This window comes from Hippopotamus amphibius, chromosome 5 (genome assembly GCF_030028045.1).
Source record: "Hippopotamus amphibius kiboko isolate mHipAmp2 chromosome 5, mHipAmp2.hap2, whole genome shotgun sequence".
Lineage (NCBI taxonomy): Eukaryota > Metazoa > Chordata > Mammalia > Artiodactyla > Hippopotamidae > Hippopotamus > Hippopotamus amphibius.
In genome coordinates, this window is record NC_080190.1 from 16578058 (window position 1) to 16593843 (window position 15786).

At 34.3% G+C, this 15786-nt stretch overlaps 1 protein-coding gene across 2 annotated transcripts in view; it reads right to left on the minus strand.

The window, feature by feature from the left end:
• ATRNL1 (attractin like 1) overlaps window positions 1-15786 on the minus strand; it is a 734504-nt gene that overhangs the window by 515585 nt on the left and 203133 nt on the right. For both annotated transcript variants that reach the window (XM_057736176.1, XM_057736177.1), the window contains exon 20: window positions 7273-7366. In XM_057736176.1, the coding sequence (XP_057592159.1) occupies window positions 7273-7366 (94 nt within the window). The remainder of the gene's footprint in view (window positions 1-7272; window positions 7367-15786) is intronic.

Genomic DNA, 15786 nt, shown 5'->3' on the forward strand with positions numbered 1-15786 from the left:
GTTTTGGGTTGTTGTGTTTTTGTTGTGATTTGTTTCTAGATATTTTTTGATTTCCTCTTTGATTTCTTTAGTGATTCCTTAGTTATTTAGGAGTGAATTGTTTAGCCTCCATGTGTTTGTATTTTTTGCAGTTTTTTTCCTGTAATTGATATCTAGTCTCATGCCATTGTGGTCTGAGAAGATGTTTGATATGATTTCAATTTTCTTGAATTTGCCGAGGTTTGATTTGTGACCCAAGATGTGATCTATCCTGGAAAATGTTCCGTGTGCACTTCAGAAGAAAGTGTAGTCTGTCATTTTTGGATGGAATGTCCTATAAATATCAATGAAGTCGAGATGGTCTAATGTGTCATTTAAAGCTTGTGTGTCTTTATTTATTTTCTGTTTGGATGATCTGTCCATTGATGTAAGTGGGGTGTTCAAGTCTCCCACTATTATTGTGTTACTGTCGATGTCCCCTTTTATAGCTGTTAGCATTTGCCTTATGTATTGAGGTGCTCCTATATTGGGGGCATAGATATTTACCATTATGATATGTTCTTCTTGAATGGATCCCTTGATCATTATGTAGTGTCCTTCCTTGTCTCTTGTAATAGTCTTTACTTTCAAGTCTAATTTGTCTGATACGAGTATTGCTACTCCAGCTTTCTTTGGACTTCCATTTGCATGGAATATCTTTTTCCATCCCTTTACTTTCAGTCTATATGTATCCCTTGGTCTGAAGTGGGTTTCTTGAAGGCAGCATATACAAGGGTCTTGTTTTTGTATCCATTCAGCCAGTCTGTGTCTTTTGGCTGAAGCATTTAATCCATTTACATTTAAAGTGTTTATTGACATGTGTGTTCCAATTACCATTTTCTGAATTGTTTGGGGTTTGTATTTGTAGGTGTTTTCCTTTTCTTGTGTTTCCTCCTTAGAGAAGTTCCTTTAGCACTTGTTGTAAGGCTGGTTTGGTGGTGCTGAATTCTCTTAACTTTTGCTTGTCTGGAAAGCTTTTGATTTCTCCCTCAAATCTGAATGAGATTCTTGCTGGGTAGAGTAGTCTTGGCTGTAGGTTTCTCTCTTTCAGGACTTTCAGGATATCCCGCCATTCCCTTCTGGCCTGCAGAGTTTCTGTAGAAAGGTCAGCTGTTATCCTGATGGGTTTTCCCTTTTATGTTATTTGTTGCTTTTCTCTTGCTGCTTTTAATATTTTTTCTTTGTGTTTAATTGTCATTTGTTTGATTAATATGTGTCTTGGTGTATTTCTCCTTGGGTTTATTCTGTATGGGACTCTCTGTGCTTCTTGGACTTGGTTAATTATTTCCTTTCCCATGTTGGGGAAGTTTTCCACTAGAACCTCTTCAAATATTTTCTCAGACCCTTTCTTGCTTTCTTCTTCTTCTGGGATGCCTATAATTCGAATGTTGGTACGCTTAATGTTATCACTGAGATCTCTGAGACTGTCTTCTAGTCTTTTTATTCTTTTTTCTTTTTCCTGCTCTGTGGCAGTTATTTCCCCCATTCTATCTTCCAACTCACTTATTCGTTCTTCTGCCTCAGTCATTCTGCTGGTTATAGCATCTAGAGTATTTTTAATTTCAGTTATTTTGTTATCCATTGCTGTTTGTTTTTCTGAGTTCTTATGAACTGTTTCTTGTACATTCTCTATTTTGGTATCGAGATTTTGTATCATTTTTACTATCATTACTCTAAATTCTTTTTCAGGCATTTTTCCTATTTCCTCCTCATTTATTTGGTCTTGTGGGTTTTTTTCCTGCTCCTTTGCCTGCATGGTGTTTCTTTGTTTCCTCATGGTTGTCCAAACTTTTGGGGTTGCTTGTCCTGGCGATAGAGGTTTTTACAGAAGACTGTCCAAGCCTCAGACTAATGTCCAAGTATTGGATTAAACGAATATTAAGTCTAGGAAACACATACATGTAAGACACACAATTACTGAATCCGTTAGGACATAAGGCTCTAGAAGGACCTGACAGAACCCCAGTGTGCTATCAGATATTCAAAGAGAAACCCAACAGAAATTGACAACTGAAACAGAACAAATCAGAGACAAAAGCAAAAGCAAACAAACAAACAAATAACACCTTACACATACAAACATCAACCCAGGGAGACTTTGTAAGCTAGGATCAAATATAGAAAAGAGCCAGAGTACCACCAGAGTGAATGGAGATTCTCAGAATGTAATTAGACAACTGTACTAAGAACTAAGATAAAGACAAAAGCCTAATATTAAATACCAAGGCAGTGCGTCATCTGGAGAATAGAGCAAGGAGTCTGAGCAGACCGATAGTGTTGCTTATAAGTATGTTAAGATAAAATAAACTTAAAATGGCTGGAAGAAAGGGGAACAGAAGAGCGTAATGCGGTTGGAAATATGCAAATAAAAAGAAAGGAATAGAAATGTATAAAAGATAGGGATGAAAGGAAAGTATGAGAGATATATTGTCCGTACTACCAAAAACGGCTATGTCGGGCTCCCCACAGTGCTTTCTGGTGTCCGAGGCCATCTGCTGGTGTTCATCTGGTTCTCTGTGGGAATTACTGCATCCTTCCGTGCATTCCCAGTGCATCTGTGGAGAGGGATGCACTCCACGTCTCTCTACTTCGCCGCCATCTTTTCTCTCTCCTGTTTTCTTTGTTTCTATTGCACTTATTTCTGCTCTGATCTTTATGATTTCTCTCCATCTACTAACTTCAAGTTTTGTTTGCTCTTCTTTTTCTAGTTTCTGTAGGTGTAAGTTTAGATTGTTTACTTGGGATTTTTCTTGTTTCTTAAGGTAGGATTGTATTGCTATAAACTTCCCTCTTAGAACTACCTTTGCTGCATCCCATAGGTCTTGGATCATTGTGTTTTCATTGTCATTTGTCTCTAGATATTTTTTGATTTCATCTTTGATTAGTTCAGTGATCTCTTGGTTATTTAGTAACGTATTGTTTAGCCTCCATGTGTTTGTGTTTTTTACAGCTTTTTTCCTGTATTTGATTTCTAATCTCATAGCACTGTGGTCAGAAAAGATGCTTGATACGATTTCAATTTTCTTAAATTTACCAAGGCTTGATTTATGACCCAAAATGTGATCTATTCTGAAGGATGTTCCATGTGCACTTGAGAAGAAAGTGTAATCTGCTGTTTTTGGATGTAATGTCCTATAGATATCTATTAAATCCAGCTGATTTATTGTGTCACTTAAAGCTTGTGTTTCCATATTAATTTTCTGTCTGGATGATCTGTCCATTGGTGTAAGTGGGGTTTTAAAGTCCCCCACTATGATTGTGTTACTGTTGATTGCCTCTTTCATAGTTGTTAGCATCTGCCTTATGTATTGAGGTGCTCCTATATTGGGTGCATATATATTTATAATTGTTATCTCCTCTTCTTGGATGGATCCCTTGATCTTTATGTAATGTCCTTTCTTGTCTCTTGTAACACTTTTTATTTTAAAGTCTATTTTATCTGATAAGAGTATCGTTGCTCCAGCTTTCTTTTGATTTCCACTTGCATGGAATATCTTTTTCCATCCCCTCACTTTCAGTCTGTATGTGTCCCTAGGTCTGAAGTGGGTCTCTTGGAGACAGCATATATATGGGTCTTGTTTTTGTATCCATTCAGCCAGTCTGTGTCTTTTGGTTGGTGCATTTAGTCCATTTACAGTCAAGGTAATTATCAAGACATATGTTCCTATTACCATTTGCTTAATTGTTTCGTTTCTGTTTTTGTAGGTCCTTTTCTTCTCTACGTTTCCCACTTAGAGACGTTCCTTTAGCATTTGTTGTAGGGCTGGTTTGGTGGGGCTGAATTCTCTTAGCTGTTGCTTGTCTGTAAAGCTTTTGATTTCTCCCTCAAATCTGAATGAGATCCTTGCTGGATAGAGTATTCTTGGTTGTAGGTTCTTCCCTTTCATCACTTTAAATATATCGTGCCACTCCCTTCTGGCTTGCAGAGTTTCTGCTGAGACATCAGCTGTTAACCTCATGGGAGTTCCCTTGTATGTTATTTGTCGTTTTTCCCTTGTTGCTTTTAATAACTTTTCTCCGTCTTCAATTTTTGTCCGTTTGACTACTACATGTCCTGGTGTGTTTCTCCTTGGGTTTATCCTGCCTGGAACTCTCTGCACTTCCTGGACTTGGGTAGCTATTTCCTTTCGCCTGTTAGGGAAGTTTTCATCTATAATCTCTTCCAATATTTTCTCAGGTCTTTTCTCTCTCTCGTCTCCTTCTGGGACCCCTATAATGCGAATGTTGGTGCATTTAACATTGTCCCAGAAGTCTCTTAGGCTGTCTTCAGTTCTTTTCATTCTTTTTTCTTTATTCCTTTCTACGTCAGTGATTTTCACCATTCTGTCTTCCAGGTCACTTATTCACCCTTCTGCCTCAGTTAATCTGCTAGTGGTTCCTTCTAGTGTAATTTTCATTTCAGTGATTGTGTTGCATATCTCTGTTTGTTTGCTCTTTACTTCTTCTAGGTCTTTGGTAAACTTTTCTTGCAACTTTTCGATCTTTGCATCCAGTCTTTTTTCAAAGTCCTGGATCACCTTCACCATCATTATTCTGAATTCTTTTTCTGGAAGGGTGCCTATCTCCTCTTCATTTAGTTGTTTTTCTGGGGTTATATTTTGTCCCTTCATCTGGTACAAAGTCCTCTGCCTTTTCATTTTCTCTGTCTTTCTGTGGCTGTGGTTTTCAGTTCCACAAGATGAAATACTGCTGATACTGCTTGATACTGCTGTCTGCCCTCTTGTGGAGGAAGTTATCTAGGAGGCTCCTGCGTGCTTCCTGAGGGGAGGGATTGATGGTGGGTAGGGCTGGGTGGGCAGAGCTCAGTAAAACTTTAATCCAATTTGGTGGGGGGTGCTCAGTAAAACTTTAATCTGCTTGTCTGCCAAGGGGTAGGGCTGTGTTCCCACCTTGCTGGTTGTTTGGCCTGAGGCTACCCAGCACTGGAGCTTACAAGCTCTTTGCTGAGGCTAATGGCGGACTCTGGGAGGGCTCACGCCATTGAGCAATTCCTAGACCACCTGCCATCTGTGTCCCTGCCTCCTTGGTGAGCCACAGCTGCCCCCCACCTCTGCAGGCAACCCTCCAACACCAGCAGGTAGGTCTGGTTCTGTCTCCTATGGGGTCACTGTTCCTTCCCCCTGGGTCCTGGTGAGCACACTATTTTTGGTGTGCCCTCCAAGAGTGGAGGTCCTGCAGTCAAATCCTGCTGGCTTTCAAAGTCTGATTCTCTGGGGATTCCTCCTCCCGTTGCTGGACTCCCAGCTTGGGAAGCCTGACAGGACTCAGAACCCTTATTTTAGTGAGTGGACTTCTGCAGTATAACTGTTCTCCAGCTTGTGAGTCACCCTCCCGGCATTTATGGGATTTGATTTTAATGCGATTGCGCCCCTCCTAGCGTCTCATTGCGGCTTCTCCTTTGTCTCTGGATATGGGGTGTCTTTTTTTGGTGAGGTCCAGTATCTTTCTGTCGATGATTGTTCAGCAGTTAGTTGTAATTCCGTTGCTCTTGCAAGAGGGAGTGAGCACACATCCTCCTACTCCGCCATCTTGAACCGTCTCCCCCTGTATTTCTATCTATAAAAACTGTCTACAAAATACTCTCTACAAATTAGTATTCCAATTTTTCCCCTGCTTATAAAAAATTTCCTGTTTATAATAACTAGGGCAAAATGTACCTTCACCATTCAGAACTATATAATTTATTTTCTTAATATTTCATACATATGCCAAATCCTATAATTCTGTATGTATAAGCTTATAAAGCCATGAGTTCAGTGAATTAAAGTAGTGTCTCTCTCACCTGGATACAAAAATATTTTTCTAAAGTACTGCATCACATAAGAGATAATTATTATGGATGGCTATACCATTTATGCAAAAATAAAGTACAAATTTAAATTGTCAGTGTTTATAATGATGGTGAAATCTCACAAAAAAATAAAGGTATTTTTTGCTTAAGACCAAGACCTACTACATAATTCACTGGGGGAAGAGGGAAGCAAGGAGCAGTGCAAAATAAAAATAAAGGGCTCTCATTAAAAATGTATTAAGAATTTTAATATGGCAACAGAAGAACATTCAATCACTCGTAATGCCCTTCTAAGCATGAGGCCCTGTGCAAATGTATGTCACACGCCCACGAAGTTGGCCTTGTTTATGACAACCAGTATGTAGCACTACAAAATACTGGCGACATCTCTCTGACTCAGAGCATAAGACTCTGATTTAATCTCATTGGTAATGAGAACAAAACAGCCTTCCTTAATAGGAATTTCCCTAAGATCTTATGCTTTGACCTCATTTTTAAATTTAGAAACTATGGAGGAATAAAAACTAGTTCTCCTCACCTCTTCTTGAAAACTTAGGACACCTCAAAGACATGACCATCTAACTTGAAATGTTTAGGATAATTCTATAACATAATATATTTGTTCTAAATAAAAACAAACAAAAAGATCATTTTTCATGGCTAACAGACTTCTTTGGATATAAATTTTATATATAGTTTTGGAGAATCTTTTATTAATTTTTAAAATAATTATATAACTATTATAGCTGGAATTTATGGTTTACTTCAAATACAGCATATTATATCTAATATAAACATAAGTGCATATATACAATTCAAAACTATAAAAATGATTTTAATATATGAATAATATGAATAAGAAAAAACATTTAAGTTAACATGGAACAAGTACTTTTTAAAGTTACTTCTTTTGGAGGTGGGAGAGAATAAATCTTGAGAATAAAAACTAAATTATAAAAAGACAAAAACCACTCATAAAACTACTGAAACCAGAACAACAACAAGAGTGGGTTCATGTCAAATGAAATAACAGAGAAAAAGAAGATGAGTATAAGAAACCACTTGAAAGGCCTAAAGACTGCAATGATGAGAATTAATAATAAAAGATTCAAAAGAAAGAAATGCACTGAAACACTGGATTTCAGTTATTTAACAAGATATAGAGAAAAATTATAAAGATAGCAATGGAGATTTGATACATATTTTTCCAGAAATAATAATATTTATTTTTATCAGAAAGATACGAAGGACAAATATTGTATGGGCTCTGTTTTTAAGGCTCTACAAAATTGTCGTTTTAAAGGCTTAATTTTTTATAAAAATTGACAAAATGTGAGTAAACATCGCTTACAATAATATTGGTTGCTTAACGAACACACTAAACTTAAATGGAAAACTTGTAACAATTAGTTCTACAGCACAAATTCAACCCATGATAGTTCTAAAAAGTAATTTTTACTTACAATTGGCATTGATCACCTTTTATTCCTTTAGTTGTGCAGAAACATTTTCCTGTGTGCATATGACAAATATTTGCATGGCCACTGCATGTACAAGCTGTAAGTCAAAACCAAAATAATATTGAATATTCCCCATCACAAGCACGTACATCACATATCAGGAAGGTTTTATTATCTTATTTTTAAACCATTGATTATCCTCTTGCCATCCAAAAACTACATACAAGTTATCATTCAAGTTATTTTTAATTAAGGGGAAGTAAATTCACTTATTTAAAAGTTTTGTAAAACTCTTCAAAGTCTTTGGGGTATCCTGAAGTCTAGTGTGGATCCAAGTATTTATCTCATCCTTCTTTGCACTTTTCTTCCATTTCTAATTTGGTACATCTACTTAATGAAATGAGTTTCAAAGAGCACAAGATCTTTGGAGTCAAACAGCTCAGCTTTAAAAGGTACATCTAATATGTGTATAAAAACAGTTGATTGAACCTGGTGTACCCCCCCAAAAAAAATAATAATAATAATAAAAAAAAAATTGATACCACAAAAAAAAAAAAAAAAAAAAGGTACATCTATAATCACTAGCTGTGTGACCTTGGGCAATTTATGTAACCTCTCTAGTCTAAGTTTCTTTGTCTTCAAAAGGAGAAAGGAGCTCTCAGGACTTACATGAGAATTAAATGAGATAATGTATTTCAAATTCCTAACACCTATCAAGCACTTAATAAATTCAACTATTACTTCCACTACTGTTACTGTTGCCAACAATAAAAAATTATAATTTTACATATTGTATAAAAAAGCATATCTGTTTATTTGCCCCCAAATCATCCTTTTAAACTTCCAAGACCATTCTCAGTTTTAGTATTCCAGAATACTACCTGAAACATTCTACAGTATAATAGTTACACACAGTCAATTTGGTTCATATGAACTCATTTCATTTTCTTACTCTGCATCCCTTTGTTAAAGATCAGCATTCCAGTTATTTAGGGCACAAACCTTACACTTTATGGGCCCAACATCCAATCAGCTGGTACGTTTAGTTTCTATACGCAGAATCTTTCTTGTATCTGACCTCCTCCTTTCCATTGTGATAGCCAGCATTCAAGCCCTGTCATTCATGCTCTCTTACTGACACCAATACAATTACATAACTGATCTTTCTGCCTTCAGTATGGCTACAACTCATCCTCCAATCCTGAGACAGTTTCTAAAGAGATAAGGCTGATCATGTCATTAGCCCTACCCAAAACCTCTAGTGAGAACTACTGTGTTAACACCACCAGCTAGTTAAACCATTCTATTGATAAAAACGAAATAACGTGGCTTTCTCCTGATTTTCATACACATTTAAAAATAAGATGAGTCACTGGTTTTGATCAAAATATAAAATAGTTTAGAACACTAAACTTCTTACTAATTGTTTATGATTATTTGCTTTGTAAAAATACGTAATTAATATAAACACATACAAGCCTACACACATATAAAAAAATAAATTTTGGTATTAGGTAGATTATTAAGAACCTGGGCTTTCTTTGCTAGAAGAGATTTCTACATAAAAGTGTGAGTTTTCCTTCATAACGAATATTTAAATAGATCAGTATAATTTTCCTTTAAGTTTGTAGAATTAACTATGGAAACACAATATATGAGAATTACAGTAATTAATGACAAGGTGCAGAAACACAAGGAATAAAGGAAACTATCCTGAGCAAAAAAGGGACTCAGATATACTGATAGCATGTAACTTCATAAATAGTGAATGAATATACCATAGTCTTTTAATATCAACTTGCAGTTTCACATTAATACTATCTTATATTCAGAACTTCACTACAAAAACAAATGATACACATTAATATTTTAAAACTTGGGTAAATTTTTTATTTACCCTTTATGGCAGAACTAGATAATAGTCACATTTTCAGAGTTTCTTCAAAGAATTATCATTGTATAGTAGCTTTAATAATTTCTGAGACAGAAAAAGAATTTTGTTAAAATACCTTTTAATGTAAACTCACTTTGAGAGAATTCCCTGCAGTGCTATACTTCAGGCTAAAATGGCACCAATGTATTTTAAATTCAATTGTTTAAAATTTATACTTCATGACAGTGTTGAAATTACTCTGTTGTTGCCAGCGTTTGAGGTTATCTTTTTATGCTGAATAAGCACCTATAAAGTCATCACACTGTGGCCTTTTGTTTGGTAAATTTTATATGATGATGATTTTATAGCCTAGATATGCATTAGAAGAACATTACGTGGTCACACGGTATTTCTGTTTCCCTATAATATAAATTCGCAATATCAACTTACAACCAGAACTAAACAGTAAGGATAGAAAAAAGATGCCATAAGAGTCATTCAAATAAATTGTATATAAAGAATACGCTTTAGAAACTTGAAATCAAAAAGTAGTCATTGGCAGTACTTGCTTCAAAGTCAGTTTATGTGTCTAGGTCCTTTAATTGCTACCTCATTGCTATTTGTCACATACATATACAACTTCTGGGAGTTAGGAGATCATGTCCATTTAATGTTCTTTATAAACTTCCAGAATAATTATACTTGATATTTAGTAGACATAATACATTAGGTTTCAAATATAGTAAGATTTCTGGCAAAGACAAATGTTCAAATAGCCACATGACTTAAAATTATATTCTTCAAACATATATTTACAGCTCTAAGCCCAAATATTCATCATGTGTGGCTTATGAAAAGGGGAACTAGAACATAGCTGTTTTCCTTTGATATAAATAAACATGAAATGTTGATACCAATAGTATCTTAGCAATCTGATTTCTCTCACTAACAAGTCAAAAATTACAACTATTGCCATGTATTAACCTGTTGCTGAGAGTATGATTTTCTTTTAGCCTGGAAAGATGATGTGTCATAATTTAAAATGCCATTCGACTTATACAGATTATTTTGTTTACCTAGGATATTTTTGCCTAAATAAAGAGTAAGTGAGAAATTTAGAAATGACTCTTTCTCCAATAAATAAAGTACAGTGAAACTCAGTTCTACAGCCCTTGTTGCAGTATTTGTTGAATGCGATTGGGTGAAAGGCACTGCTCTAGAACTACTCTGAGAATACGATGGTAAATAAGAATCTAGAACTTAAGGACTGGAACTGCCAAGTAAATGGTACTTTTTTAAGGATTTAAGTTGCAGGTTGTAAAATCATAAAGTGCCAACAGGGCTATAAGATTCATATTTTATACTTCAAAGCCGGCTAACATATTGAAAATTAGGAGACACTCTAGCCATCAGTTTTAAGGGTCAGTAAACCACATGTGTGAAGTCATGTCCTCATTTCCTATTTTTGTATGGCCCATAAGCTGAGAACATTTTCAAAGGATTGTGAAGAAGGAGGAGGAGGTGAAGCTGGAGGAAAGGAGGGAGGAAGAAGAGGAGGCAGCGGCAAAGCAGCAACAATATCTGGATCACAAAAAATAAAATATTTACTATCTGATCCTTTAGAGAAAAAAATTGCCAACCCCTAACCTATAACCACAAAGCCCAGAGTCACATAACTTGTCAGTTTTACATTCTGAATGCATGGTAAAAACTAAAATCTCATGTAAAACAAACAAGGTTTAGGTTTTTTGTTTTTTGATAGACAAGAAATAAGCACAAACACTCAAAAAATTTGACCAAAATAAATTTCAACCCAACTCTTCTAGAACTGAATCTTTAATATCTTGTGTGGAGCTTTGATTAAAAAAAAATAACTTTAGTCATATTTCATTTCCTAACTCTAGCAAGATAAATTTCTTGAACACCTCTAGTGACTACCACTAAATTTGACTTATTTCTTCAATCTGAAGTTTTCATTCATCTAAAAAAGTAGAGCAAAATATTAATACCCTGGGCTATAGAGGAAGCAAGAATGACACAAATTATTAGACTCTATTCACAAACCAAATATCAATACCAAGTGAAATACCAGACATTTTTTCCTACACTCAGTTCTACCACCAAAAATTACTACTTGCCTCAAGTTCAAATTCTTAAATTCCAATTTCTTGAATTTTCATTGTATCCCTTTTTAAATCTGCATTGTTTTCAAAGAGACTGTTTTTAAAGGTTGCTTTGAATAGTTATTAATCAATGAATCAAATCATCTGAAAAAATGTTGTTGAGTATTCATTATGTTAAAAATATAAAACATTTAGTTGGTTAATGATAAGAACAATATTTTGCAACCATATATGACTGCACTATTTCCAAAGTGCTTTCACACACATTACCTACTTAATCTTTACACCATATGTATTATACTCATTTGATAGAGGAATAGCTTCAAAGAAATGAAAAAAAATTGTCCACATTTATACATCTAATAAGTAGTAAAGAATTATATTCTGGGATTCTTTCAACTTCTTGATAGAAAATATATATGTGTGGATGGCACATATAGACAACATGTAACATTCTTCACCATATGTGCTTTTAAACTTTAAATATATAATGTACTTTAACTGTTTGAAAGCTGAAACTAACCTGAAAACATCAAAGATAATAACCTATTTAGTAAATACAGAGTTAAATATAAGTACTAGAATTACAAGTTTGATTATTAAGAAATTAATTAATACATTACATTAACAAATCTAAAAATAAAAAATATGATTATCTCCATAGATGCTAAAAAGTCTTTGACAAAAGTTAATGCCCATTCCTGACAAAACATTCAATAACATTGTAATTGAAAGATACTTTCTTAGCACAAACACACACACAATAGATATAGACACATACATATGCTCACATATATATGTGTGTATATATATATATATGATAGCCAGTAAAGCACTGAAAAGCATTTTTTCCACTAAGATCAGGAACAAGGCAAGATTGCCCAACAAATCTATTACTATTAACATTGTATTAGAGACATTAGTCAATGTAATTATACATGAAAAATTAACTGATGTGTAAGAACTAGAAAAAAGGTGAAACTATATTTGTAAATGATATGATAGCATGCCTGGAAACCCTAAAGAATCAGTATTAAAACAAATTAAAACAATATGGAATTCAGTAAGGTAATACATTTAAAAAATTAATATATAGTAACCAACAGCCCTCTAACAATACAGGTGAAGGATATAAAATCTTGTTTACAGTTTAGGAATAAATTTTAACAAAACATATGCAAAACCCATCGGAGGCATATAAGTAGTTGTGAAGAAATGGAAAGACACACATTGTTCTTCAGAAAAAAAATATACCATAAAGATGTCAGTTCTATTTGAATTAATTTATAAATCGAACCCAATCTCAACAAAAATACTAACATTTTAATGGAACTTGATAAATTGATAATAATCACCACACAGGAAAACATGCAGGAGCAACCAGAAACACATCGTAAAAGGAAAGCTTAAAAACGGGGAGGGGCGGGGGGGGACCAGTACTAGTAGGCATTCAAACCTTTATAAGCCCTCCAAAATTAAAACACTGTGATACTGGCACATCAATAGGCAAATAGATCAGTGGAGTAGAATAGAAAATCCACAAATAGAACCGAATATATACGAAACTTTAGTATATGAAAAAAAATAACTTTTTATAAACAAAATACATATGTGTATATATGTGTATGTGTGTGTGTGTGTGTGTATATATATACATATAGACAATGGATAACAAAAGTTGGATTCTTCGCTGTCAGAGGGAAATTAAAAATTTGGAAAGGAGAAAGGATAGAATGAACCCTGCAGTAAGGGATAGGAAATGAAAGGTATCAGTGTGAACTCATGCATTTTACCATAGAGTATAGGTAGATACAGAAATGGGAAGTTATGTTTATGTATGAGAATATATATGTGTCTATATGTACAAATACATCTGTTCTCCAGTTCTGTCTGCTAAGATGATCCAGAAACAATGATGGCTCTGGAGCAAAGAGCCCAATAAAGGAATCAGGGATGCTTGAGAAACGCCAGCTTCCAGTTAGGGCAGAAAAAGTACAAGATGAAGGCCAAAAACATAAGGAAATGTTCAAACAATGATAGAGTAAGATAGATAGATAGATGATAGATAGATAGATAGATACATACATACATACATACATACATACATAGAAACACAGATGCATAGATAAATACACAGATGCACAGATGAATACGTAGATAAGATTCACAGACAAACTAGAAAAGAGAAAGCTTCTTATTGTAGCAGAAAGCTAATTATTGTAGAAAGAATGATGGAATTAGAAAATCTCCATTTGGTTAAAGTCATAAAACTGGTGGATGAAAGTCTGAGAAGTCACATGATATTCACATAGTCTCAAAGTATCTCTTAAAAAATATTTTTTCATTAAAGGATAAAATAGTAATTTCGTAGGGAAGAAATCTGGCAGATACGACTTTAACCAAACATTCATAGTGAACATTACCATTAATTGAATGATCACAGTATGTAACTCCTGACATGGTGAGAAGAATTCAGCATAACTTCACTGGTATGTCTGCCAAAAGTGTATAATCAGAACATAATCATGAAGAATTGTCAGACACAGCCAAATTGTACCATATCTATACACACACACACACACACACACACACACACACACACAAATGGGCCATACAGGTTTCCTGGGATACCCTAAAGTAGAGCATTCTTATGAAACCTTTCCTAAACTGAAATGGTGCAAAGCAAAAGGAGCAATTAGCTTTAGGACACATCTTGCTAAGGGTGTACAAAATAAATCAAGATAAAGCACAGATGCTCACAGAAATGATTCTAAGCCACAGCGCTTGATGCTGACATGCTGAGCGTAATTCCCAGGGAAGGAATTTGGCGATGCCACTCTTGCTGCTTGGGGGACTTGCTGCCTCTATAAGGGCTCACTGTAAAACGAACACTGAATGCTATTTTTGCTTTTTGCTTTTTTCACAAAAGCGGAAATCCTTTTCGGATTTCTTTTTTTTTGCCTAGGTCGTGCGGCCCGTGGAATCTTAGTTCCCACACCAGGGGTCAAACCCCATGCCCTCTGCAGTGGAAGCATGAGTCTTAACCACTGGACTGCCAGTGAAGTCCTCTTCCTTGAACTTCTTTCAGCTTGTGAAAACAAATACTAACACAGGTCTTTTATAAAAGTGAAATGGCATAAGGCAAACATTTGAAAAGCAGGGAATACCTGTATTCCTTAAAAATGTCATTGTCATTATAAAAAGAAAGACTCAAGAAATGTTCCAGATTAAAGTCTAAAGAGACATACAAATGAATGCAACTAATAATCTTGAATTTTTTTTTGCTCTAAAGAACAATGTTGGGACAATTGATAAGGTCTATGCTTAATAACAATATGTGTCAATGTTAATTTCCTGATTTTTGTAACTAGAATGTAATTAAGAGAATTCCCAGCTTTTAAAAAATGAACCTTAAAATACTTAAGGAATAGAGGGACATCAGGTCTGCAATGTTTAACTGAGAGTTAGGGAGAGAAAAAAGAAACTTGAGGGAACTTACTGAATATCCTCACAACTTTTCTGTGTGAAATTCTGTCCCCCCAAATTTAATAGACTTCTCCAAGTTTGAAAAGATTAAACATTTCTTTGTTCATCAATAATAGCATTATATTAACAATTTTATTTGAAGAGTTCTTTGTTTTTCCTATATGTTATTAGGGTATAGTTTTTATACTTCTGAGTAGAAGGGATGTTGTTAATAACATGTAACATAAACAATGATTCTACTTCTCGAGGAAACATTAATCCATATATTTTCAAGAAAAACAAATCATCCTATGTGAATAATTACCTAAATTCCTTCTGTTATCAACAATGGGATTCATAGAAGCACAACATAGCTTTGAATTTAAAATAATTAGCTGATGGCAGATAGAAAAAACAAAATATATGCTTAAAATCACTTAAAATACAAATTATATGGTATAGTGAAATAGATATTGTGAAGTTAGCTGAAAATATTTTTATGATAATACATTTTGTTAAAATGACCCCCAAATTAATAGATGAGTGAAGTGAATGTAGATGGTAAGCTTTGAGAAGTCAGATATCAATATTCTATTTACCTTCTCTAGAAAAACTAGAAACTGAAAAAAATTACATAAATTACATTTTTCTTCCTTATCTAAGCTTCATATAACTTCTTATCAGTACTTAATGAAAAATTTAGGTACAAAATATTGGATTATTGTTCAATAAGTTATGAGTACAGAATGAAGCACCATTGGTCATTATTAACACTCATCCTCATTTAGAGCAAAATAAAATATACACTTTGGAACCAATATTACTTCACTGGTGCCTCTATTACTGAAAAATAAAGGTAGAAAAATCGACATGCAAAAAGTAGTAAGCTACTTTCTACCTCTTGCTCTAAAGTGAAAGTATTTGTTAAAGTGAAAGTTTTTGTCCCATAAATTCCCTCGGAAGTTTGAATTACATTTTCTCTTAGATTATACAAAAATGAGTAAAACATACGATACAAGTATTATATTTTCTTAGTAATGTTAATATAGCAATGGG